This window comes from Nannobrachium achirus (assembly GCF_963921795.1).
Source record: "Nannobrachium achirus genome assembly, chromosome: 9".
Lineage (NCBI taxonomy): Eukaryota > Metazoa > Chordata > Actinopteri > Myctophiformes > Myctophidae > Nannobrachium > Nannobrachium achirus.
Window position 1 is genome coordinate 50,648,118 of NC_137818.1, and position 24,796 is coordinate 50,672,913.

Here is a 24,796-nt window from a genome sequence, read left to right on the forward strand (position 1 = left end):
TGCACAATTTGAGGCGGATGAATTCCTGTATGCAGGAAAGAGGCCTGACGTTTGGACAGGAAACCCTGGACAGGATAGTTTAGTATATAGTATAGTTTGTTGATTTCAGAGGTATTAAAAAGATTTCAAAGCCCTTAAATTGTCACTCTAGAAATGTGCAGATACCCTGCGTATATACTGTATGTTGGTATGTTTACTGTGAGAAAACAATGTTGCACAAGCTAATTATCTCGGGAACCCCCAAAAGCATTTGGTCCTTATTCTATTCCTTCTTTCCAGACCAGTCTGTGGAGTCCAGCCTGCAGGTGAAGATGAGTTCTCCAGCACCAACCATGACTGTTTCTCACCGGGAGGTGATCCAGTTCCTGTTGAATAGAAACGGTAAGTTTCATACCTGCTTTTTGTTCTTTATTTTTTCCTGTTCTGTTGTAGCTGCTATTTTGGGGGTCCTTTTTTTAATACCTTAGAAGGATTTAAAAGACATTTGTAGAATCGGCCTCAGGTCTTAATGGGTCGAGACAGTTCAGCATTGTCTCGACACGCACAGTTCAACTTTGCCTAAATTGTCATGTGACAGACGGCCAGCCGGTGAAGAAGAAAAGGGCCCCGCCCCCAAGATGCTGAGGAACGAGTTGTGCAACGTGTAAATCAATCATAGCTATAGCCTCTTTGTGTACTTTTAATTGTTCAGCATACATTTGTATTCGTTCTTTGGGACATACTTTACTCATCTTCATGTACTTTCTGCCACACTGGATGCCTTATGGCATTTTGCTGCCTCCCACAGGTCGGGAGTATGACGCAGTTTGTATTATCTTCTCAGTGCAAATTATGTACACTGCCCAACGTTCCCTCTAACATGTGTACGTGTGCAGCACACACACACTCACACACAGAGCATATGCCCACATACTGTTAGTGTATCAGCGACTGCACCAAGAAATACGGTCGCTGTACCAAGACGAACGCTCGTCTCGATACTTGCATCACATAACAGGAAAAGACTTCTAGTAAGCTGAAGTAGAGCTCGACCTTGGCTCTGACGCAGGTTTGTTTCTCACCGGCAGAACCTCTGACGGATGTCTGTTAGGACTCGTTCAATGCCTAGCCCGTTCTAACCCTTTGGGTATATTGCTCTAATAGGTCTATCGAGAGTGCTGTGCTTATCTGCTTAGCTTAGTTATTGCTATGCCTAGCTCAGTGCTTCTTCCTGTGGTCAACTGGAGTCGCTGGAATCTGCCGCCGATCTAGGTGGGACGTTTCTCTGATGTCATATTGATGACGTCAGTCTGACACTTATGCCGTTCATGCCTGGTTGCCATTGACTCCGGCCTAACAAATGGCTACTGTCTATGCCGGTAGTCCCATATCACATGATGGAATGGACTATCTCCATATATAGTGTTCTCCACATCTCCATGTTAGGCCAAACAGGTTCGCTCCATATCTCCATGTATAGGTCTAAATGCCCAACGTTGAGCTTGGCAACGAAACGTTCTTAACAACGCTATAATGGTGTACTAGAGGTTCGGGCCGCTATGCGGCCGACATCTAGAGTTCGGGCCTACATTGCACCGCCAATCTGTTTGATATGGCCACATATGAGATCTCTGTATCTGTCTGCCATTGTCCCTTTCATGCCCATTTATGGAGATCTCTATATCTGTCATCAGTATATGCCCATAAATGGGAATGCACCCTTTTGTGCCCATATACAGTATGGAGCATGACGACACATTGAGGTTAGACAACACACTTCTTCTTTTGTGTTGAATATTTGGGTGTAGCTGCATTCGGAAATCCTTATTGGTTTAAGGATGAGTCACGGTGACATGACGTCAGAGGGGTGTGAACTGGGGATTTTGATCCCCAAACCCATTCAGCTATGGCCGTATAACCATATGAGCTCAGAGTTCACCCTATAGAACCCAGCTTGCATGTTATTTAAAAAATATTAGTTTTTCATGAATTATGTTTTCTTTTTTTCTCCCCTCATTCCCGATCCTGCCCAACCATCAGTGAAGAACCCTACCTACCGTGACCAGTGTCGGAAAAACATCTTCACAAGCCAGAGTTTCTTTGTGCACCAGAGACCTCATACAGGCAAGAAACCCTACCAATGTGATCAATGTGACAAGTGTTTCCCTACTCCTTGGAGTTTAAAACATCACAGCAGAATCCACACTGGAGAAAAACCTTACCTCTGTGACCAGTGTGGGAAAAGGTTCAGACTAAACAACACTCTAAAAGCACACCAGATGACGACTCATGTTGAAGTGAGCCCCTACCAATGTGATCAGTGTGGGAAAGGATTTGGAGCGAAGTCTACTCTCATAATCCACCGGAGAACTCATACAGGAGAGAAACCATACCAGTGTGATCAATGTGGTAAAATGTTCTGTCAAAAAGGTGAGTTAAAAACACATCTCAGAATTCACACAGGAGAGAAACCTTACCGCTGTGACCAATGTGGAAAGTGTTTCACGACCACTGGGAGCTTAACGACTCACAAGCGAATTCACATTGGAGAAAAGTTAGAAAACGCCTACGTCTGTGACCAGTGTGGAAAATGTTTCACTGCTGCTACAACCTTAAAGTATCACCGTCGTATTCACACTGGAACAAAACCATTCAATTGTTTATGTGGTAAGAGTTTTAGAACTCGTTCAGAATTAAAACTTCATAAGTGTATCCATACAGGAGAGAAACCTTTTGAATGCAAACAATGTGGAAAAACGTTTAGATGGAAACAAAATTTGAAGACTCATCAGTGCAATTAAACAGGACGAACCTTACAACCTTGAACCATATTTGGAAAAGCTTTAATGCTCACCTCAAACTATGTCACTTTAAGATACTTAACACAAGTTAGTGACACACTCTCTGATGCTACACAATACGCACATTTAATTATATTTTCTTGGAATTTCTTAAGAATTTAAGACTAATATAACGATCAAAATCCTCAATAAATGTCATCATCAACCCATTATGATGAAGCTTAGCCGAGGGGCCTGTAATCAAGATCCAAGAGCCACTGAAGACAATGACTGTCTACAAGACACAGGGCAATCTGAAAGAATAAACATTGAATTTGATGCATCTTTTCTATGTTCATTTCTTCTTGGTAAATACAGATTATTATCTCAGGTTAAAGGTGGTTGCACACTGCTGCGTTTTTCGGGCCGAATATCGGAGTGAATTTTGGAGCGCGTGAATAAAAAAATCAACCTCACGTTATGTCAGTCACGTTTGCACACTGACGCCCGTTTCGCGCACCACTCGGTCCCTTGCTCTCTCTATCTCTCTCTTTCCTTGCCCTGAAAAACGCATTTCGCAACGAAAAACGCAGCAGTCTGCAACCAGCTTTAGTCCATGCCTGTCTCTATAGTGGTGCCTTACCTTTTCATTACATGAGAAAAACTTCCATTTCATGCCAGGACTGCTGGGTTCTTACCTGCATCACATGCTACACGTAGCAGCAAATAACCAATTCATTATTTGTACATGCATGTGCTCAAACATTGAAATTATACATGAATATTGATAGACATAACCTGCACTGCTATTAATGTTTACAATGTTACAAGACCCATTAATCCATCATAGCACTCCAGACTTGCAAAACATATAATTGCACTTCATGCGAGGACTGTTGGGTTTCCAACATCACATGTATCTGTCAACATCAAATTCATAATTAGTGTGGACAGACATTGACCCAGATTGCTATTAATGTGTTTACAATATTACAAGACCCACTAATATATCATACCAATTCAAACCTACTAGAGAGGCCATAGAGTTTGGGCCGTGTAGGGGTGCACCTTACGTCGCACCGCCAATCCAACCGATATGCCTTATGAAGATCTCTTATGAAGATCTCTTTGTCCCTTTCATTCTTATGTTTATAGCTGAGTCATAGTGACATGAGCGTGTAGACGTGTGGAGCTGACTGATTTATACTGAAAATACCTCCAACTGTACAGTTTGTAGGAAAATATTTTTTATAAGTGCCAGCTAAAGTCAGATTCATGATTGTAAAGTATGAATTGTAAGCATAATATCTTTAGATTCAAAATGAAATGATTGAATGAAACGTTTCATCATTCATACTGTAATAGATGCATTATTCTAATAAGCCATCTTAGGTGATGCATGAACAAATAGATTTTTCTGTCCATGTTGATCATTTTCTCAATAGAAACAATTTGTTTTCAGTCATACTATCATACCCAAGCCAAATACTTTGCCTTCTGTTTTTATCTGTGTCTTGAATATTTGATCAAATAAGAGACAACTTGGTGAAATAAAGACAAAGAAGACAAGCATATTATCAATTATTGTGTCACTTATGGTTTTTCATCTGTCTTTAAAGGAGAATCAACAAGGTAGCCTCTGCTTTTAGTCCACTTGCCAGAATGTGAACCCTGGCATATTGAGTACACCAAGGTTTTATGTTAGAAATGTTGAGTATGGGTTCCCAGCATTTAGAAACTGCCGGATGCTAACTTGCATATGTTGAGCAATTTTCATAATTTGCATAATTCGATTTATTTAGCATAATCCCCCATAATAATGGATAATATGTCAAAAACTGATTGGCTGATTTGAACAATATTGGAGTGGTTTTGGGGGTTAAAGAGAATGCTGAATCCATTTCTGACATTTTCTGAATTCAAAATGGCCGTTTCAAACCGGAAATGGCCATATACAACATAAAAAAGTATCAAAATCACCCCACTTTAAGTTGGTATATGGCCATTTCCGGTTTAAAACGGCCATTTTGAATTCAGAAAATTACAGAAATGGATTCAGCATTCTCAATAACCCCCAAAACCACTCCAATATTGTTCAAATCAGCCAATCAGTTTTTGACATATTATCCATTATTATGGGGGATTATGCTAAATAAATCGAATTATGCAAATTATGAAAATTGCTCAACATATGCAAGTTAGCATCCGGCAGTTTCTACATGCTGGGGACCCTTACTCAACATTTATAACATAAAACCTTGGTGTACTCAATATGTCTGGGTTCACAATGGGGCTCTATGGGCTGGCAAGTAGACTATTTGTCATCATTTCATTTAAAAGATTCTCAATGCAGTTGCACTTATAGTTCCTATTTTTAAAATAAGTGTGTTGTTATGCCAATTGATTCCTCCCCACACACATTGCTGTGTTGTCACTGCTGTCGAATTAAACAGACTTAGCTGCCAGTGAGGAGCCCCTCCGGGAGGACGTATAGAGCCTCCTGCCTAACACTCCCTGATGACAGGTGCTGCCCAAGCCCGTAGTATTACGTGCTGTGATGATTATCACCCTCCCCACCCGGCTTCCCTTTCCCAAACACAGGCCAGTTGTGTTTGTCTATACGCTTGACAGAGGCTAAAGCCGGATGCACTACAGTGAATTCAAACGCACGCATCCTGATGAGGTCGCCAATAAAGTTCACTAATAATACGGGTCGTGAGATGAAAAGGTTTGAGAACCCCAGAAATAAAGGGTATGCATATGATATGGCAAAACTGACTGGCAACTGTGGCAAAACATAAAGCAGCATTGGAGTTTGGATTGGAAGTGCTCCTCCCCACTCCTCATGACTCCTACTGACTCTGTTTTTAACCACTCAGTAGGTGTCCCCTCATAACTTCGGGGTATGATGATATCACACGCATGTCCTCTGTAGCCCGACCGCAAATCTCTGAAGATATTTACAAGCAAACGGTGTGGAGTATCAAAAACATGTCTCTCTTTCATTCATTGAGGTGCCTCCCTATGGGTGGAAGTGAAATCACATTTTGCTCTGTGTTTAGAGTCCCATCAATGGGTGATTCAAATTCGGGGTTGGACACTGCGTTCATGATTGGTGCAATTTTAAGCAAAAAGGCCTCTCCCTCAAACTTTGAAAGTTAACAGTAAATCAGAAAGGAATATGAAAAAACTGACAGATCTTGATCACATTACGCAAGAAATAATGGGTACGACTTGTGAGAGTTTTTGGAAACATCCAGGAGTAGTAGAAAAACATGTGTTTTGAAGAAAACATAAAAATATATATATTTCCCTAAAGTAAACCAGTATCAAACACTTGTATTCTGGTACAGATTGGCACCAGAATAAACTGGAAGAATATTAGTCTTCATTCCTTCATATTGTGAAAGAATTCAAATCCAAAATATTCAAATACACTGAACAGAACCCAACAATTTTCTCTTGTCTTTATTTTGACTAATAACTGGCAGTGATCATTAAAAGAAAACATATACAAAGTAGGCATTTCCTTAATGGAATGTTTCTTATTAATCTCTTGGGAAATATGAACTCTACAATATGACAAACATTTATGCACTGGAGATGTGAGTGTGAAGTAGATGTAGGCCCATAATCACAGACAAAGAGCAACTTGGACAGGGGAATATCTGTTTTTGCGTAACAAGATGATCAGACACAGACTACGGATACATCTGGTGAAAAATGTATTCAATATATGGGCTAGTCTAGAGCAATGGTTCTCAACCTGTGGCCTACATGATTTTTTGTTGGGGGTCTCAGATGACTGTTAAGTGACAATTTATGGACCTTTAAAATTTGAACAAAAAAGAGAAAGAAACAAAATAAATAAAACCATTATTGCATCAAAAGTAGCTATAAAAACTGGTCAAACATTGACCAAATTGTCAAATAATATAACAAAGAGGCAAAGATTTTGAAAATAGCCCATCTGCAAAGCTTGTAGATGGCGTGCCTACAATTCCAAGTGCTGTTAGCAAATAACAGCCTGACCCCGTGGGTTCCCAGACCCTATGGGTTCAGTGTTTTGTGGAGTGTGGGGCTTTTTCTCACTTTCCTTTATTCGTTCTTTTATTTCTATTGCTTCAGTCATGTTTTATCATGTGTTGAGCATAGAGATCAAACTACAATATCAGTGTGTGTCTGTAGCCCCACTAGCAGCATGTCTGGTGAGCATGCAAGCCCCCAGAACCACGGTAGAGCATTAATTGAAGCAGCCTTCACCTGGTGTCAAACCTGGGATAGCAGTTCTTAAAGCGTTAACTGCACGTGCATGCTAATGTTACTACGTACCCTAGTGCAACTGCTCGGTGCTCAAAAGACTTCCGCAAAATTGGCCTACTCATCTAGGCCAATCGAGCTACTTCCGGCAGTCTTCTGGGTGCTTCAAACGCCACTAAGCAACTTGCATTGAAATGAATAGCTGGGGGAGGGGCAGTCCACCCTCTATATTATATTATACCCCTATGGGAGCATGAATACAGTCAGTCTCATGGCAATCCAGCCTAATGGTGGCACTATAATCTGAGGTGTATGAAGGATGGTGCACAGCATATTTCATGGCACTCCAGGCTGTAGTTCTGCTGTTCTGTGGTGGATAGATGGACATAGGGCCCTGCCACTAGCAGCCCTAAAGACACCTAAGACTAGGGATGGGACGATACGCAATATTATCGTTTATCGGGATAATCGTATCGTGGAGATTTAATTTATCGTGGTAACGTCCTCCGTCATGCACAGGGATCATTTCACCTTTTATTTGCTGAGCTGCATATCCGGTACCACTTGTCTTAAACCCTCTAAAATTGGTAAAAGGTACTTATAATATACGTACTTGATACACTCTATATACGTCTTTTTTTCACTCTATCAAATATCTTTGCCAAAAAATAGCCGATCTACAAGCTCACAACGGTTGGGAGCTTGTAGATCAGCTATTTTTTGGCAAATGTTCCACTTCAGGATAATGGATTTTGATTGTTAATATCGTAAATCACAAATCACAATAATCGTGATATGACATTTTCATATCATCCCATCCCTACCTAAGACACACATGGAAGTTCATATTGTTTTTGTTTCTCATTATTGCTGTGCTATAAAACGCTTGTACCCCCAGTCTGTGTTGTTATTTTATTCAACACGTATCTGTCTCCATTAATCTTTAACCGCACTGAACCCAGGACAAAATCACATATCTAAAATGTATGTGCTGCTCAGGGAAGGTTTTCTCAGTGTTCTCAATCTTTAGATGTGATAGACACAGCACAGCAGCAATGAGAACTTTACAGTGGAGCCTCAAAGAAGGCGCTAAACACAGTCAGTATCTGCAGATCCAAAGGGATTGGACATTCAGCATTAACAGTGAGCAGGCTTGGATGGACGCAGTGAAGTACATCAAATAGCCTATTTAAATATGGCACTTGTATCAAAATGACAGGTTACTACACTTTCCTCTATATTAACACATTATTATGAAGACTGAAGACAGCCACACTCAAATAGGCTATACATATATATTTTTACATTAAGTGCTTAAATGAACTTAAAGGAATAGTTCACCCCCAAAAGGACTTTTTTTCTATTGATTAGTCACTCCATGGAGACTTGAATTCAATAATATTTTATTTGTATTTGTCGCATTTCTAAGACAAAAATGTGATTATTGTAAATGTACCCCCCATTGATTCTGGATGGGGACTCAAATGCATGGCCCTGTGTGGGGACACAAATGCAAGGCCCTGTATGGGGACACAAGCTCGGAGTCAGAATCAATGGGGGGAAAGATTTACTTGACCTTTGACCCTAAATTTACCCCCTTTTGATTCTGACCCAAATGCATTTGGGTCCCGCCCATCCAGGGCCATGCATTTGGGTCCCCATCCAGAATCAATGGGGGTAAATTTACTATAATCAATTTTTTGTCTTAGGAATGTGACAAATATTTTCTATTAATCAATAGAAAAAAAGTCATTTTGGGGGTGAACTACTCCTTTAAGCACTCAAATTGTGATATAATACAGTAGCAAATATGTAAGGGTAGGATGTGTGTATTTGTCCAACTGTCTGTGTGCTTATTTGGAACAATCATATGATTGCGTGTACTGTTCAGATATGTCATACATAAGTAGATATTGTCAATGTTCATATATTTCATACAATGAACATACTGTACTGATATCTCTATACTTAGGCCTACACACATACTGGTCTGTTTTCATACATACTCTAAGATGGCTCATACATACATACAAACTGTTCAGATATCTCATACATACATACCTACTGTACATACATTTGATCATGAAGGAGTCACTTGTGAATCAAACTTGAAATGCGTTTGACAGGAGAACGGCAAGGGCCTAGACTTTTGTCAGTAAAAAAAAACAAAAAAAAACACTTTTTGTATGTCTGTGTACAAACTGTCCATCCAGAAAACCACAAATCAGATGTCGGTGGTCTCAAGTATTTTGGATGTGTCCGGCTCTCCGTTGGTGTACCTCTTCCGGTAGCTTTGCTGGCCGTTGGGTTGCTCCTGTCCCCAGTGGGCAGGCCCCTCGGTGGCCTTGGACGGGTGGTTGCTGAGGGGTTGATGGGGCGTGACGGCGGGGGGCTCCAGGTTGATCGTGGCACGGCTCGTCTCCGTCACCGAGTTGGTGTGATAGTTGGCAGAGTTGTTGGTCACGGGCGTTTCTCCCCAGCCCGTCTTGCCCCACGCCACCTTCCACTGAGCCCACTTCCTGCGCAGCGCTGTCTGTGCCTACAGTAGTTAAGATCGGGAACACACATCGTTAAGACCACTGTTTCTCGACTTGCGGTCCGGGGACCACCAGTGGTCTGTATGGATATTTTGAAACCATTTTCATCTATGGAATATCCAGAGATTTTAATTGAACTCTGAGAGTGTATACATGGAAACATTTGTTCCATTTGAACACTCTCAGAGTTACAGACCTATAAGGGTCTTTTTGGTCCCCAGAACCAACGTCAAAAAGACTTCTGAAAAGTGTACAAATGCAAACAAATGAACCTGACATTTGTACACTCTTTTTCTAAGTAAGAATATTCACACAGAAAAAAGCATCTAAAAAATGGCTTTGCAAAAGCACCAAAGCTACATGATGTATTTCTGTTGATAAATCTATACATACTTTGTACATAAAAGTCAAATTCCATCAGCTAGTACTAGTTGAGATATATTTGTTGGTAATGTGTCAAGACATCGCCAAAATACAATTGTTGACATACCTCAGCATTGCAGAAACAGAATATAATTGCCACCAGAAGTCCCTGTGAAGAGAAAAGGGTAATTGAATATAGATACAGACAAGAGGTCTTGGACAACGGTCATGTATTGGCTTAATAAAACTAATAGGAAAATATAAAAAGTCATTATGGTCTCTATTTCTCTGGGGATGTTGTGGGATCGTATTAATTAAAAAGGGAGGCGAGAGGGGGGAGGGATGGCAGGAGAGTGGGAGTCTGTGTCTGTCATCAGAACAGTGCTGCTCAGTGCAAGAGAACCAGAGAGTGAGAGATTGATATGGATTTAGCTATTGATAAATAGCAGCCAGATATGCAACATTTGTAACTCAAATTCTGCTTCTGGGGGGTCCCTGGAACTAAATGTTTTGAGGTGGGGGTCTGTGGCCAAATACATATCATTTTGGTGGTCCTTCACATGAAAAAGTTTGAGCACCACTGACATAGAAGGATTTGAAATATTCAAAGGCTTGCACAAATTTTCATGATTTTTCAAAAATAGCAGATATGCAAGCTCCCAGCTTGGTACTGCGCTTTGAGCTTGAATATCTGCTATTTTTCAATAGTTAAAGTTCCCAGGGCCCAGAATTTTGTGGGACACCCCTGTGCTTGAGTACCCTCCTATGAAGGCCAAAGCACCCCCATTGCACTCCCAAGTTTTTTTGTTTTTTTTTTAATTTCTTCACACATTTCCTTTTTATTTTTCTCTCTCTTGCTGAATAGTGAAGAATGAAAAGGAAGTCTGAGGCCGAAACGCATTTAGCCTTGACGTGTACCTGGAAGTGGGCAAAGAAGTTCATGACGAGCTCATAGACGGCCTTGGCCATGCGTCCCTCGGGCCTCCAGGGCACCAGGATGAACTGGGCCCCCAGCAGGAACATCAGGATGAGGGTGGCACGCACTGCCTTCATGTAGGCATTGGACTCTGCACGGTGCGTCACCTTCAGCTTGGTGATCAATACTCGAACTATGTTCAACAGGAAGAAGAAATTCACCTGCGAGTGGACAAAAAAGGAGCGATGGATGAATCTATGGATAATAGATGTAAAGAAGTATAATGCCTGATAGATACTTGGTTGTGTGCCATGTTGTGCAACTGCATGACAATAGCAGATCTGCTATATTCGGTGCACACAACAAAGTATACATCAAATACCACCCATTTAGGCCTAACCTATAGTTAGGCCTAAATCAGAATTTAGCCTACAAACACATACTGTACATGTACTGTAAGCCCCTCCCATACACTAAAATGTGTACCCGGCCTTTGATAATGATTGCTGGGGTCATGTGATCATTGACATACAGAAGGTGTACTCTGCATTTTGGCATATGGATATACAGTATAGGCTCACAAGACATAGTACTCGTAGATGATAGAAGCTGAAAGTATTAACTATATACAGAAGGGAAGGGAAGACACAGAAGGGTGGGACAACTGAACAACAGCTCTAATAAATGTTGTGTGTGTGTGTGTGTGTGTGTGTGTGTGTGTGTGTGTGTGTGTGTGTGTGAGTGTGTGTGTGTGTGTGTGTGTGTGTGTGTGTGTGTGTGTGTGTGTGTGTGTGTGTGTGTGTGTGTGTGTGAGTGAGAGAGTGTGTGTGTGTGTGTGTGTGTGTGTGTGTGTGTGTGTGTGTGTGTGCGTGCGTGCGTGCGTGCGTGCGTGCGTGCGTGCGTGCGTGCGTGCGTGCGTGCGTGCGTGCGTGCGTGCGTGTGTGTGTGTGTGTGTGTGTGTGTGTTTGTAAAACACATACTGCAGTATATTCACATGTTGTACTTTATGTACAGTGTGGTGTTTCAACATATAGATGAGTATCTTGTGGCCTGTAAGGCCCACAACATGAGGATCTTGTGACCCTGACATAATTAACCGAACTGTGTCATTCTGCAGTAATGACTTCATTAAAAACAGTAATGACTCACTAGCAGGGCAGCCTGGATGGGCCCGTGGATGATGTAGAGCAGGTGTGTGTCTGAGCGGATCCAACACCTGCAATGTAACACACACACACACACACACACACACACACACACACACACACATTTTCAGGAGGGAGAACCCAATGACTTTCAATTTCACTTGTTAATGCTGTATCCTGAAGAGTTCCCTCTCCCGATAGGATGAAATTGGTATCCCAACCTAAAAATATTTTTTTCTGTTTACTAAAGAGCTGGAGACCCCTGTTACTATGTACTCCATATAGCACTGTGATTAATATGGGAAAATAGAACTACAGGTGATGTGATATACTTAATTTAACAAAAAATATCACCTTTAGCACATTTATAGCACCTTTAAACTTGCACATTGACTGAATGTTGTTGACACACCCACACCGTGGCAACGATTCTGACTCACAATACTTTGGATTCTCAGCGCTACCGGGAGATGATATTATGGCAGCGCAGGGATCTGCAAACTTCTTGACTTCAAGTGCCATGTTTTTATTATCTTGATATTCATTGTGCCATATCAACATTAGGTTGAATGATGTCACCACATCAAATAATTACAATGGTCCATAAATACTATCCATAATACATATTTTCTTTGACATCAGGACTGATCTGACCCAGTCAGATGGCATTGGTCCGACATTTCATTGTTCCCACATCCCATTGGTCCGAATCTGGTGAATGTTAACCTGGTGAAAATACTATGCCTAAACCTAATCCTAACCCTAACCCTAACCTCAGTAAAACTATCCCTAAACCTAATCCTAACCCTAACCTCAGTAAAACTATGCCTAAACCTAACCCTAAAACCTAATCCTAACCAAATTAGGACTAATGAGATGTAGGACTAATGAGATGTAGGATTTATGGGCAGTCGTGGTCAGAGTTCAGAGTTTGAATGAATGTATAATTATGTGCATAGTGCAAACATATGTGAGAAAACTTCGTTTAATGGACTACATCTTTACCCAATATCCTCTCTCAAACTTAAGCCAGTGTGCCTGTGATTACCCTCCCTTGGCTTGTGCCAATGTTGGCACCCGTGCCTAAGGGTTAGGGTTCAGCTCAGAGACAACACTATGCTGGCAGTATGGGGCAGAGTGCATTGTTTTAGCATCCACCAGGGGTCAGTATGTGGGAGTGTATTCTTACTTGTCGTTAAAGAACAGCTCTCGCCCCACAGCATAGGTGATAGCAGGAACAACAGGAAAACCTGGAGAGGAAGAAACTTTTTTTTTAATTAACCTGTGTTTTGGACATAGTTTGGGAAATACTTAGGGATGGTTTGGGCTGGCTGGGGACCAGGTGGTCTGGGGACACATTGGAGCTGTGGTTTTCAAACTTTATAATTTCAAGGACCCCCAGTTTTCTATGCAACGGGCCATGGACCCCCATTTGGTCCCATTTTAATTTCTAGGACACCAATCTTCATCCATTTGGTTCCCATTTGTACACTCTCAGAGTTACTGACTGGTACGGTAAGGGTCCATTTGGTTCCTAACTATCAATCGTTTTGCTGGGGACCCCCTGGAACCCCCTCAAGGACCCCTCACCCTGGGGGCACCTGATTGATTAAACAGTACGGCAGTACAGTCAAAAAGCTCTGCTAAAAGGATAACACAAAAAGCCCTGGGTAGCATGCTGTCATTGTGGTCCATTGTAATCAATTCATCAACACGACATGCATACAATACATTACATATCAGTAACAGCACCAAAGAGCCATTGAGTTGGAGAATGGTTTGGGGTGGCCGGGGATGTTCTGAAGAGGGTTTTGGGATGTTTGGGGAGGAAATGGGATAATTTGGTGATAGTCTGGAAATGGTTCAGGATGGTCTGCAGTTAGTTGGTGGCCCAAATGTCCTATGAAGTACATTAATTACAGCTGTGATTGCAATAATGAAACACCTTGGAGAGCAGACCTCATGCAAAGGTCAAAAGTTAATAGTGATGCAGACAGCTCACCATAACTAAACAGTGGCTATGATCAAATTACATTTTAATTTGAGTTATAAAACAAGTTGAGTTATAACACAGGAGCTTTTGTTCTTAATTACTCACCCCATCCCAAGACGTAGTACCAGAACAGCTGTTGTTCGCCTACAAAGACGGCCACGATAATGAGAGTATGGAGATAAATGCCTTCACACAGCATCCAGAAGTAGTTGGACGCAACTGTATACTGGTTGATCACATATAGGACCTTACAACTGATCTGGGGACATAAAGTAGACACATACATGTATTTAGATGAAGGATAAGAAGTTTGAAAAGTTAAGGCAGCCAAATTTTGCTATCTATACAGGTTTGAAGCTAAAGCACTTTAAAGGTACAGTAGGCCTAAAGGACAATGGCAGACACAAGACAGTATAACATGCCAGGGATCCATCTCACAAAGTAGGCTTTAATGCATTGTGAGCAATATAAACCTGTATTTTGGTCTCACAAAGGTGGTAACATAGGGAAAAGCTCGATATTTCTACGTGTCATTAGTTCGACTAAGGGTTAGGGTTAGGGTTAGGTTTTGGCATAGTTTTACTGAGGTTAGGGTTTGGTTTAGGTTTAGGCATAGTGGTTAACATTCACCAAGGTTAGCATTCATCAGTGTCGGCAGGTTAGCATTCACCACCGTCAAACTAATGGACGTCGAACAAATGTTACGTCGCAATATCGACACACGTAACGTAACGTAAGTGGCACGCCTAGCCTGCTCCGGGGCAGGTTAGGTTATGTTCAGGACTCAGGACATGAAGCAGCTCACTTCTCACGGAACACATCACATGTGTGTTCAGTGGTGTCGCACCAAATTCTGGGCCCTGGGTACAAGGAACGCATTATGTATTATTTTGTGCTTTTTAACCATTGAAAAATAGCAGATATATAAGCTCACAGCGCGGCACCGAGTGCCGCGCTGAAGGACCCCCAAAATGATATATATTTGGCCACGCACCCCCATCTCAAAATATTTAGTTCCAGGGACCCCCCAGAAGCAAAATTTGAGTTACAAATGTTCACTTAAAAAACACATACTGTATATTCAAAGATTTGCACACATTTGTACACTTGTATATCTGCTATTTTTCAATAGCTAAAGTATAAAATATTTAAGGCCTCTCCACCTTGGGTCCTAGTAATTCAGTCACACTTTTCCCCCCCTTGTGACGCCCCTGTGTGTGTTGTGTGAGCTTGTAGACAGGGGCATCATTTGGGTGCATCACGTTTTTTTGCCACCTACTACTTTTTCTGAAATGATGCCTGTGCTTGTTGCCTATAACAACGTGCCCAAAGTAGGGATGCCAGTTTGAAAGTTATTACAAATTGGGACAAGTCGGCTGCATAACTGCTGATACCGATGTTGTTACAAATGACAACTAATGGCCGACATATCGGTCGTGCTCTCTAGTCATATGATCACCTGATTGTTAGGTGTTTTGCAGCTGAATGTTAGTCGCTAAGACTCACAGGATTGCTGACCAACATTTGCTGGTTGCTGGCCACAGCAGAGAGCCATATGACCGTGAAGACAGAACTTAAGATGAAGGAGAGGAACATGTTCTTGTGGATGGAGATCCTCTGGCAGCTAAGAGTCCTGAGATAGAGAAAGAGAGAGAGGGGGGGTACACCAAATACACCATTTAACCACTTATACCTATTTCATACTTTTTTTATATTTAAAAAAAATAGTTAAAATAGCTGATCTACTACCTTAAAACCCTATATTATTGCTTCCAGATCCCCTCCCTAAGCGACCAGCAGGAGTCACTAGAGTGCAGTGACAAGGACAGGGTCCCTTTCCTGACAGCTTTGAACTTGATGGTTGTGTTCCTTGGAGGTGAGTGGTTTACACCAGGGTTTCTTAACTCAGTTAGCGCCGGGCGACTTTACGAGCGACTAGTTCACTATGGCGTTTGGTGCCGAGCGACTCGGAGCGACTTTTATATAAAAGCATTGTTTAAGCTTTTAATATGTGTTTATAGACGGAGCGAAATGGTTAGCTTACCTCAGCTAATGTCCACACGTAAACCGTGAAAAAAAAGGATACGATTATGACGTCACCTTTAAACCAGGGCTTCCTGTTGACAACAGGCCTCTGCTAGCGTTAGCCTCAATGCAACCATCCGACCCTCACGTAGCTTCACTAGGTCGGATTTTGATTCTGAAACTTTCTGTGTGGCATCTATATACGTCCCGATGCCCATACCAATGGTGGTTTGAGACAATCAAGCACGAATTGAACAGTATTGAGCTGAAATGGTGACCGGCGGCCCGTCCATGTTAAGTCAATGAGGACCAAGTCAGCGTCTCATCCTGTTATGTGGATTTAAACAGGCTTAACATGGGACCATGTCAGTGTATGGTGTATGGTGGTCTCTAGTGGTCATCTGGTGGTATGGTATGCTGAACGTGCATTCGTTAAGGTGGTCTGGTTAAGGTGGTCTGGGGGGATACAAAATAGCTATTTCCTGGCGTTATAAGCGCACATTCATATTCATATTTTGGAAATCTGGCCCTGTATGGGTTAAAGTGGCTGGCCTGGCACCCTAGGGTGCCGTGACTCCAGTCCAGCGGTTCCACAGAATACTTTGATGATATTTGGAATTCATCAATATCACACATTTCAGTTAAACCACATAGGCCCTGTATGCTTAGTAAAACAGACCTTGATTTGCACTGTACTTGAGTTCTTTTTTCCGTCTACACCACTCCCTTCAACAAGAATAGCAGATCTACAAGCTCACAACGCATCACAATGTGACGCGTACAGCACCTTTTTAAAAAATATATATACAGTATATAACTCATCAAAAGTCCTGACCAGGAGTGTGACAAATATATGATCAGAAAATGATGCTTTTATTCACAGTGAGAAAAATCTACCTAAATAAATCACTGTTACATCGCTGCGTAATATTCAAGTGCAGAGTGGTCGTGACACAAACAGCGGTTTAAATTGATGCAATTGCACAAAATAAAACACTAAATAAAAATGTACGGATCTGAAGAAGGAATATGATGGCTGAACAAGAGCCTCCAACTCACTTGAAGTAGGAGAAGATGAGCAGGGAGATGACGAGCGACACGATGGACAGACCTTGTCCCACCATGGCAAGATAGTACAGACTGTAGGCAAACTGCAGAAGACACACACACACACACAGACCATCGGATACGGACAACTGACAAACAGACATCTATCTCATCGTCAGCCACACCAAAGAAGAATTTGTGGTCAACAGATAACAAAACTTCACAACAATCCTGTACACATCAATCAGTGCTACAGTATATTGTTACTGTCAGGCAGAAACCTTGTATGTAAAATGTGTATGTTTTTTAGTAAAGCCCTGCTAGATCATACAAGACTGTCACACAGGACTAGTGAGAATAGCAAATGTACAAGCACACATGTGTGCTTGTAGATCAGCTATTTTCACTATTTTATAAATACAAAACGAACGGTTTTCGACATACACCCGACAACAACAATATGCATTTTTATAAAAGTGGCTATTATTGCAGAGGTGTGTTGCGGGTAAAAGAAAATGACAATGCACATATAGTATATAACTCTGTGTCATCAGATGTTTCATTTTGTTGAATGTAATCATCATGTGAACATGGAGCATCCTAACAAATAAACTGAGAGTGATTCAGGTTTACCTTACGTTTCTCTTTGGTGTAGGCCTCACACTGGGTGTAGTTGGACCACACTCTGTTGCTCTCTGGGTGGTGGAACCACTGACCATCAGGATTACACACTTTGGTCACCTTCTCTGTGGAAGATGAAGAAGTGGGGACACTTTTAAACTTCCAATTAACCACTCAAAACATTATAGTTGCATGAGGGTGCGAGTGTGTGTGCATGGGTGCGTGTGTGCGTGTGTGCGTGTGTGTGTGTGCGTGCACATAATGAATTCACCTTCGGGGTCAAAATCTTGAAAGTATCCAGGACACATTTGCATGACGGTTCCTGGAGCAGTGTCCCCCCAGCACAGCCAACCATCCCATGTACGGTTGCAGAATGTTCCTGCGGGGAATAGGCACAGTAATCAGGGCATCACATTATTACTTGGATCTGTCCCATTTCCCATATTTCCTCCTAATTGGCTACCATTGCCTTCTAAAGTTTGTGTATGCGACCTGGCGGTCGCTTATCTCCCAATTAGGGAGTCTTACTGATTGAGTAGGGTCTGGAGGGGGGAGTGTCAAACACATGAATGGGACTTCTAGCTTGAACCCCAGTGTCCCTCATATCGGGGGAACATTCAGCAAAAATAGCAGATCTACAAGCTCACATACTCGAAAACGTACTGTAACTACAGTAGTACTTGCAACTCAGGTTTAAGTGGCACAAAATACAGCACCAGCGGCTGAATCTCAGACTTAGCCTACTATAAGTGCTAAACACAACATATTATGTCAGAATTCATGTATAGTCCTATGCCACCACTGCCACCGGTATAGGTGTTAATTTGCACTTGAGCCAGTCACTTGACTCTTGACTCACAGCGTTCTTCTTCTTCTTCTTGGCGTTTTATGGCGGTTGGCATAACTCACAGCGTTATATGGCCAATGTACTCTTTATAATGCACAGGCATTGCAGCACTTGACTGGTGATTGAGGAGCGTCATTAATAGCTGTCTCTCCTCGGGTCAAGAGTGGAAAGAAAAGACAAACTTATTGAGATGAATGTAGAAACATCAATCTGTAGGCTTGGTTGAGTATGGGTTTATAAAAGATTCAGAATTCATACTTTGATTTTGTTGCTACAAATGATATGCTGTTGTTCCTGTTTTTGGAGCCGTGGGCGGAGCCCATGGTCTCCCTCTGAGTGGCAATGTGTGTCCTGTCTCACCAGTGAGAAATGTCCCGTTGAGTTCGAACAGTACCTTTTATGACCACACATGTTAAGGGAGGGGCGCTGTTTTCAGGCCAGGCACACACACGCACACACACACACAGGGGGGAACACATAGAATCAAAAACATAGATCTGGAAGTGCTCAATTTCACGGCTCCACTTCGAACCAAGGTTTGATTTTTACATATACGTATCAGTGCTATTTTCCTCCTATTTTCCTATTGCATGATTAGACTTGTGAACTTGTATATCTGCCATTTGCAACAAAGAGACTTAGAGCTATATTTTCGTCCATGCCTCACCCCTTATGCCTAAACTTCTTTGCCTTTTTTAACTATTTTGAAAAACATTTTTAAATACTTAAAGTAGCCGTACATCGAAACTGTGTGAGATTTTAGATCATCTATTTGAGATTTTTATATATATCTTTCAAAATAGTAAAAAAATTGGGTAATGCATGGACGAAAATAGGGGCCTTAGTGGAGAGGGGGGAAAGGAGGGGACCAAGTAAAGATCCCTGGGGAACATCAGTCAACGAAAGCATGGGGTTTAAGTGGTTAAGCAATATTATTTTTTTTGTCTTATGGGTCCATCATATATTAAAGTACATTTGAGTCCAGAGCCCAGTCTTTAAATGTCACTGTTTTTTGCGTAGCCAGACAACTATTCCACAATCTCCGAATGCTATATAGAGTCTAGAACTACAGCTCCTGAACGGCGAGTAATGGAAGCTGGCATTTCCATACAAGAAAATATATTTTAAAATGTCATCTCTGATAAGCAGCAAGCTAAATATGCTTAGATGATTTTTGTTTATATAGTGATAAATGTGTGAGATGTGAGACGGAAACGGAAGTGAGGAGGAGGCTTCATTTCCGCTTTAACCGGTTAATCATCATTCTTCTTACGTTATTCCAGACTGTATGACGGGAGCATTTGCAAATCGCAGAGTCAACAGTCTGGCCATGCGAGACTAGGATAAGATTCAATACTTGTTGTTTTAAACTAAGGTTAATAGTGAAAACAGTGTTTCTTAAATGCCCTCTGTCGTGGTGAATCATAAGAATGATCCGTTGAAAATCTGGCGTAGTTAACAACTGTGCTGCCTGCTTTTACACAGCTGTCCAGCTTGAATTCAAACAAAGCATGTCAACAATACACGGAAACCTGGCAGTGGCACGTTGTGCAGTGGCATGTTGGGAAATAGAGCACAAAATAACATTTCAAAGGCAGTTATTTACTGAGCAGCAGAAACGAGACAAAGAACATGCTTCCCTTCTTTCAGAGCAGAGAAAAACTCACTTCCTGTGTGTGTGTGTGTCTCTCTCTCTCCCGCACTTTTTCTCTGCCTCTGTCTTGACACTCTGAATGAGCATGATGCATTGTTGCGACCGTAGGGAACTACTTACTGTAGAAACCTCCACCGGCTGTCCGTGGCTGAGTCAGTCAGTCAGTCCGTCACACTTTTGCCCTGCTCATATCTCCACAACCGTTGCCCCCATCCATGCCAAATTTTGCACACACACTCCTTGACTGCCATACTACAACCTCCAAGGACCCCCGGAGCCCCAGGGACCCCCGGGTCCCTGGGGGACCCCCAGATGTAAAAAATGACCAAATGTGCTCACACGTCACACTTTTTCCCTGCTTATATCTCCGCACCCGTTGACCCGATCCATGCCAGATTTTACACACACACTCCTTGCCTGCCAAACTACAACCTCCAAGGACCCCCGGAGCCCCAGGGACCCCCAGGTCCCTGGGGGACCCCCAGATGTAAAAAATGACCAAATGTGCAAAAATGACCAAATGACCACCCCAACGGGGCTGCTCACGGGGAATTCCCGGGGACCACCGACTCCTGGTGCTCCAGAACGGATGCAAAAGTGGTGGCGCCCCCAGTGGAGGACCCCCTGCCACTGCAGCGCACATAAAATGCCGTAACTCGGGCTAGGAGCGTCCGGGAGAGCCGGGGCCGGTACCTATTCGTCCGCCAAGGCAACGCGGAGACCCCACCCCTCATTTCTCACATGGCCCTATTCTAGCGCCACCTTCAGGCCGATTTTTAAAACACATTTTTGGACACTGCTCCTACAGTTTTTGCCCTAAAATCACGATTATCACTACACAGCATGTCTACACTCATGTCATCAACATGGATCAGGAAGATTTTGGAAAAACAATTTTTTGCCCTATTTGTGGAGATAAGCCACCTACGGTCGCTTATCTCCCGATTAGGGAGTCTTACTGGTACATATATCGTCACTGTCGGGCAGAAACCAAGTTTCCAAGTTTCAAATGTGTACGTTTTTTCACTAAGCAAAGCCCTGCTTCATCATACAAGGCCGTTGCACAAAATAGTGATCTACAGCCGATCTACAAGCACACAACGCCTCGTGGTGCGAGGCGTTGTGTGCTTGTAGATCGGCTGTTTTCACTAGTTTAGTTCATTTTTTAAATGATAAATACAAAACGAACGCTTTTGGACATACAAGGTTTCCACCCGACAACGACGATATATACTGTATGTACCTGAAGGTTCTATTTGTGTGTTATATATTCACATGGCAAAAGGTACTCCTACTTGTGCCCACAGGTCTTTCTGCACTCTGTGCAAATACATATTTGGCATAGTGACTGTGAGTGTGTATGAAAGAGAGAAACAGACAGAGAGACAGAGAAGAGGAGAGACAAACAGACAGACAGACAGAGAGACTGAAAAGAGAGACAAAGAGAACAATGAGAGATAGAGATAGACTGACAGAAACAGAAGCGCCATGTATTTGTACAGTACTTTGTAATACTTTATTAGACGATCTACACGTCTTGAACTTGGATATCTCCTATTTAAGCAGTTTTGGGACACCCCACTGGACCTTAAATATTGCCACTGACTACGGGCATGATTCCATTATGGATGATATCTGTGTACACTGTACAGATTTATAAAGTACAGATTTGATAGCTTGTGCTCTAGTGCAGTGGTTCTGAAACGTTACAGGCCACAACCTCACAAAATAATCACAACCCCCACCCTGAAAAGCATGGAATTGAGGAGTTGAGGCATTAAATTAAATTAACCTGGTTAAAAAGATAAATGTATAGTATAGTTTTGTTTTTTCAGGGGTAATAAAAATGTCTTAAAAGTCATTGAATTGTCAAATTAGAAATGTGCAAGATACCCTGTATACACTTACTGTATGTTGGTTTGTTTACTGTTAAGTGAGAAAACAATGTTGCACATTAAAGGGATAGTTCACCCAAAAATACTTTTTTTTCTCTATCAATTACTCACCACATGAAGACTTGAATTCATGGATTTTTTTTGTCGCATTCCTAAGCCAACAATTTGATGCCCTGCAGTGGTTCCATATGGAGACACAAAGAGTCTCCTCAAATTATTGGCTTAGGAATGTGACAACAACTAAACAATATACATGAATTCAAGTCTCCACGGGATGAGTAATCAATAGAAAATAAGTCATTTTGGCAGTGAACTATCCCTTTAAGCAAATCATCTGGGGAACCCCCAAAATCATCTGGGGGGTTCTGGGAACCCCCAAACATATCTCTAGAGAACGTGGCATACTGTGCATGATTCATGGATTTGACATGAGGAAAAACAACATCCGGTCGTGATTTCTATTCTAGGGGACAGCAATAGCCTGGATGGAATTATACTCTGCAGTATGAGGGTGTGAGTCGCTTGCCAGAAATAACACATCTACAAGCTAGCAACACATTGCAGATAGTGTAGATCTGTTCTTCGGCAAGCGTTACTTAGGAATATGAATTAAGCTTGAATTAGCTTACAAGTCCCAGGAGCCTGATGAAGAGTGTCCAGTCTGGGAGGGAGAGCTGGGCCATTCAAAATGTTATCTTATCACCATTTTTACGGGTCAAACATTAATAAGCCATTGTGTAATTTCTTCTCTTCACTTCCTTAATGGCACATTTAAACAATGTATTTCCACATACATAAGTATTTTATGTACTGCAATCAGATATGGGAATAACTGGTTTAAGCAGTCACTTTTTTTACTCTGTTTTTTTGTTTTTTTCTTCTACTTTTTTCTTTTTTTTCTGAGATAATGCCTCTGCCCACAGCTACCATTGAGAGGTCATGTCCTTAGTATTGTTTTCTCAGGATTTTGACTTGAGTCACAGTTCCTCCTATTTTGCCTATACTTCCCATGAATCTATAACCGTTGCTTTCAACGTTTTGGGAGGAGTATGAGGGAGACCTAAGGTCGCGCGTTTGGCTGGAGAGGCTAAGCTTGCATTAAGCATGCCTCATAAACTTCCTCTCCTTTCCTGTAATCTCAGCCTGTTGCTGTTGGTTTGCCTTATAATCAAACATTCAGTAAGGCTGAATTATTAATACTTCAGTTTGTAATGTTTACGCGAGGGAGTGATGAATCTGTGTTAAACTCTTGTGTCACCATAGTAACCGGGCTAAATATTGGTTTAATATTGTTAGACTTCCATGCTAGGCTTAATACCAGAACTATAAATGACATTACATGTTTTTATTTCCTTGAGTAATGCAACAGTCATTGATGTTAGAGTTCAGACGTATTGCTTTGAGCATATAAGGTCATAAGCCAGATATAGTTCATTTAGCTATTAGTGATTATGTGCTGATTATTAAGCAACCATTACATTGTTCGTTTTCTAGACCACACACACACACACACCCCATATTCCCCATATCCTGTCAGTCTACTGTAGCCTATTCCAGTGGGTCTGGACCTGTGGGTCGGGACCCCCAGGGAGGTCCCCAAATTATTTCGGGGGGTCCCCAGATGATTAACTAAATGTGCAACATTGTTTTCTCACTCAACAGTAAACAAACCAACATAAAGTTTAAGTGTATCCACCTCTTTCCGCGGGAGTTTGCTGGAGGCGACTGGAGATTATTTGGACCACACTTCCGGTTTAACAGCAGACATACAAGCTCACGTCGCGTCGCAGATGCAGCCTGTTGTGAGCTTGTAAATCACACTCGGCTGCGACGCCGGAAGCTCAGTACAGCGTCTGCGCAATGCACTATGGGGCGTTGGAAACTCGTGGATAGAGCAGCACTATTCAACCTGCGGCCCGTGGGCCGCACACGGCCCCTGTGGCATGTCTATGCGGCCCGTCATGGTCATCATTTTGTTATACTTTCAGTGTGGACAAATAATTTCTGATGTCATTTTTCAGTTCTCTCCGAAACATTTTTTTGTTTTGTTTTATACAAGACTTTTTTTGACTTTTTTGTTATTTTGTTTGTTCCAAAAGAAGAAACTTCATCATTTCATCATTAATCATTCCATGACAATCGTTTTGTTCAATGAGGTTTGGCCTTGGCTGTTATCTGTGTGTTTCCTTAATTTTTAGACTAGTCATGTAGTGTGTTACAAAATCATTCTCTAAACGTCTAAAATAGGACCATACTTTTTAACCCTAACCCTTGGACTTTTGGTATTTTGCTGAGTGACCCCTGAACCATCTTAAGTTGAGTAGCCCTGGTATAGAGGGTATATGCACATCTCTAAAGTGACAATCTAAGGACTTTTTAATACCTCTAAAATGACAAATTAAACATTGGACAAACTGTCAAATATTAGAGGCAGACATTGTGAAAATAGCCGATCTACATGCTCACATACGGGCTGGTGGGGTAAGGGCTTGAAAGAATCACACCTGTGCGCGTGGTATCAAACACGACACACTGACTCTTCTCCCTCCTAGCCGATGACCTCTGTGCTAAATGTTTAAGCCATTAAGACATGAGGCTGATTCTACAAATGCCTTCTACTGTAAATCAGAGGTTCTCTAACTTTTTTCGTAATTCCAAACTATCCAACATTCTTCAAACACTTTCAAGATTTGATCAGAGATCAGTATTTTGATTCTGTGTTTTAATGGGAGCC

General features: G+C 41.9%; 1 protein-coding gene across 1 annotated transcript in view; it reads right to left on the reverse strand.

Moving 5' to 3' along the window:
• Positions 1 to 6,285: 6,285 nt before the first annotated feature.
• LOC308291592 (calcitonin gene-related peptide type 1 receptor-like) overlaps positions 6,286 to 24,796 on the reverse strand; it is a 40,059-nt gene continuing 21,548 nt past the window's right edge. Inside the window, exons 4-13 of the mRNA XM_080733646.1 lie at positions 17,938 to 18,045; positions 17,679 to 17,791; positions 17,058 to 17,149; positions 15,480 to 15,606; positions 14,079 to 14,232; positions 13,170 to 13,230; positions 11,985 to 12,051; positions 10,838 to 11,056; positions 10,047 to 10,088; positions 6,286 to 9,558 (exon numbers count right to left, since the gene is read on the reverse strand). Coding sequence (XP_080589772.1) covers positions 9,244 to 9,558; positions 10,047 to 10,088; positions 10,838 to 11,056; positions 11,985 to 12,051; positions 13,170 to 13,230; positions 14,079 to 14,232; positions 15,480 to 15,606; positions 17,058 to 17,149; positions 17,679 to 17,791; positions 17,938 to 18,045 — 1,298 coding nt within the window. The 3' untranslated portion in view covers positions 6,286 to 9,243. The remainder of the gene's footprint in view (positions 9,559 to 10,046; positions 10,089 to 10,837; positions 11,057 to 11,984; positions 12,052 to 13,169; positions 13,231 to 14,078; positions 14,233 to 15,479; positions 15,607 to 17,057; positions 17,150 to 17,678; positions 17,792 to 17,937; positions 18,046 to 24,796) is intronic.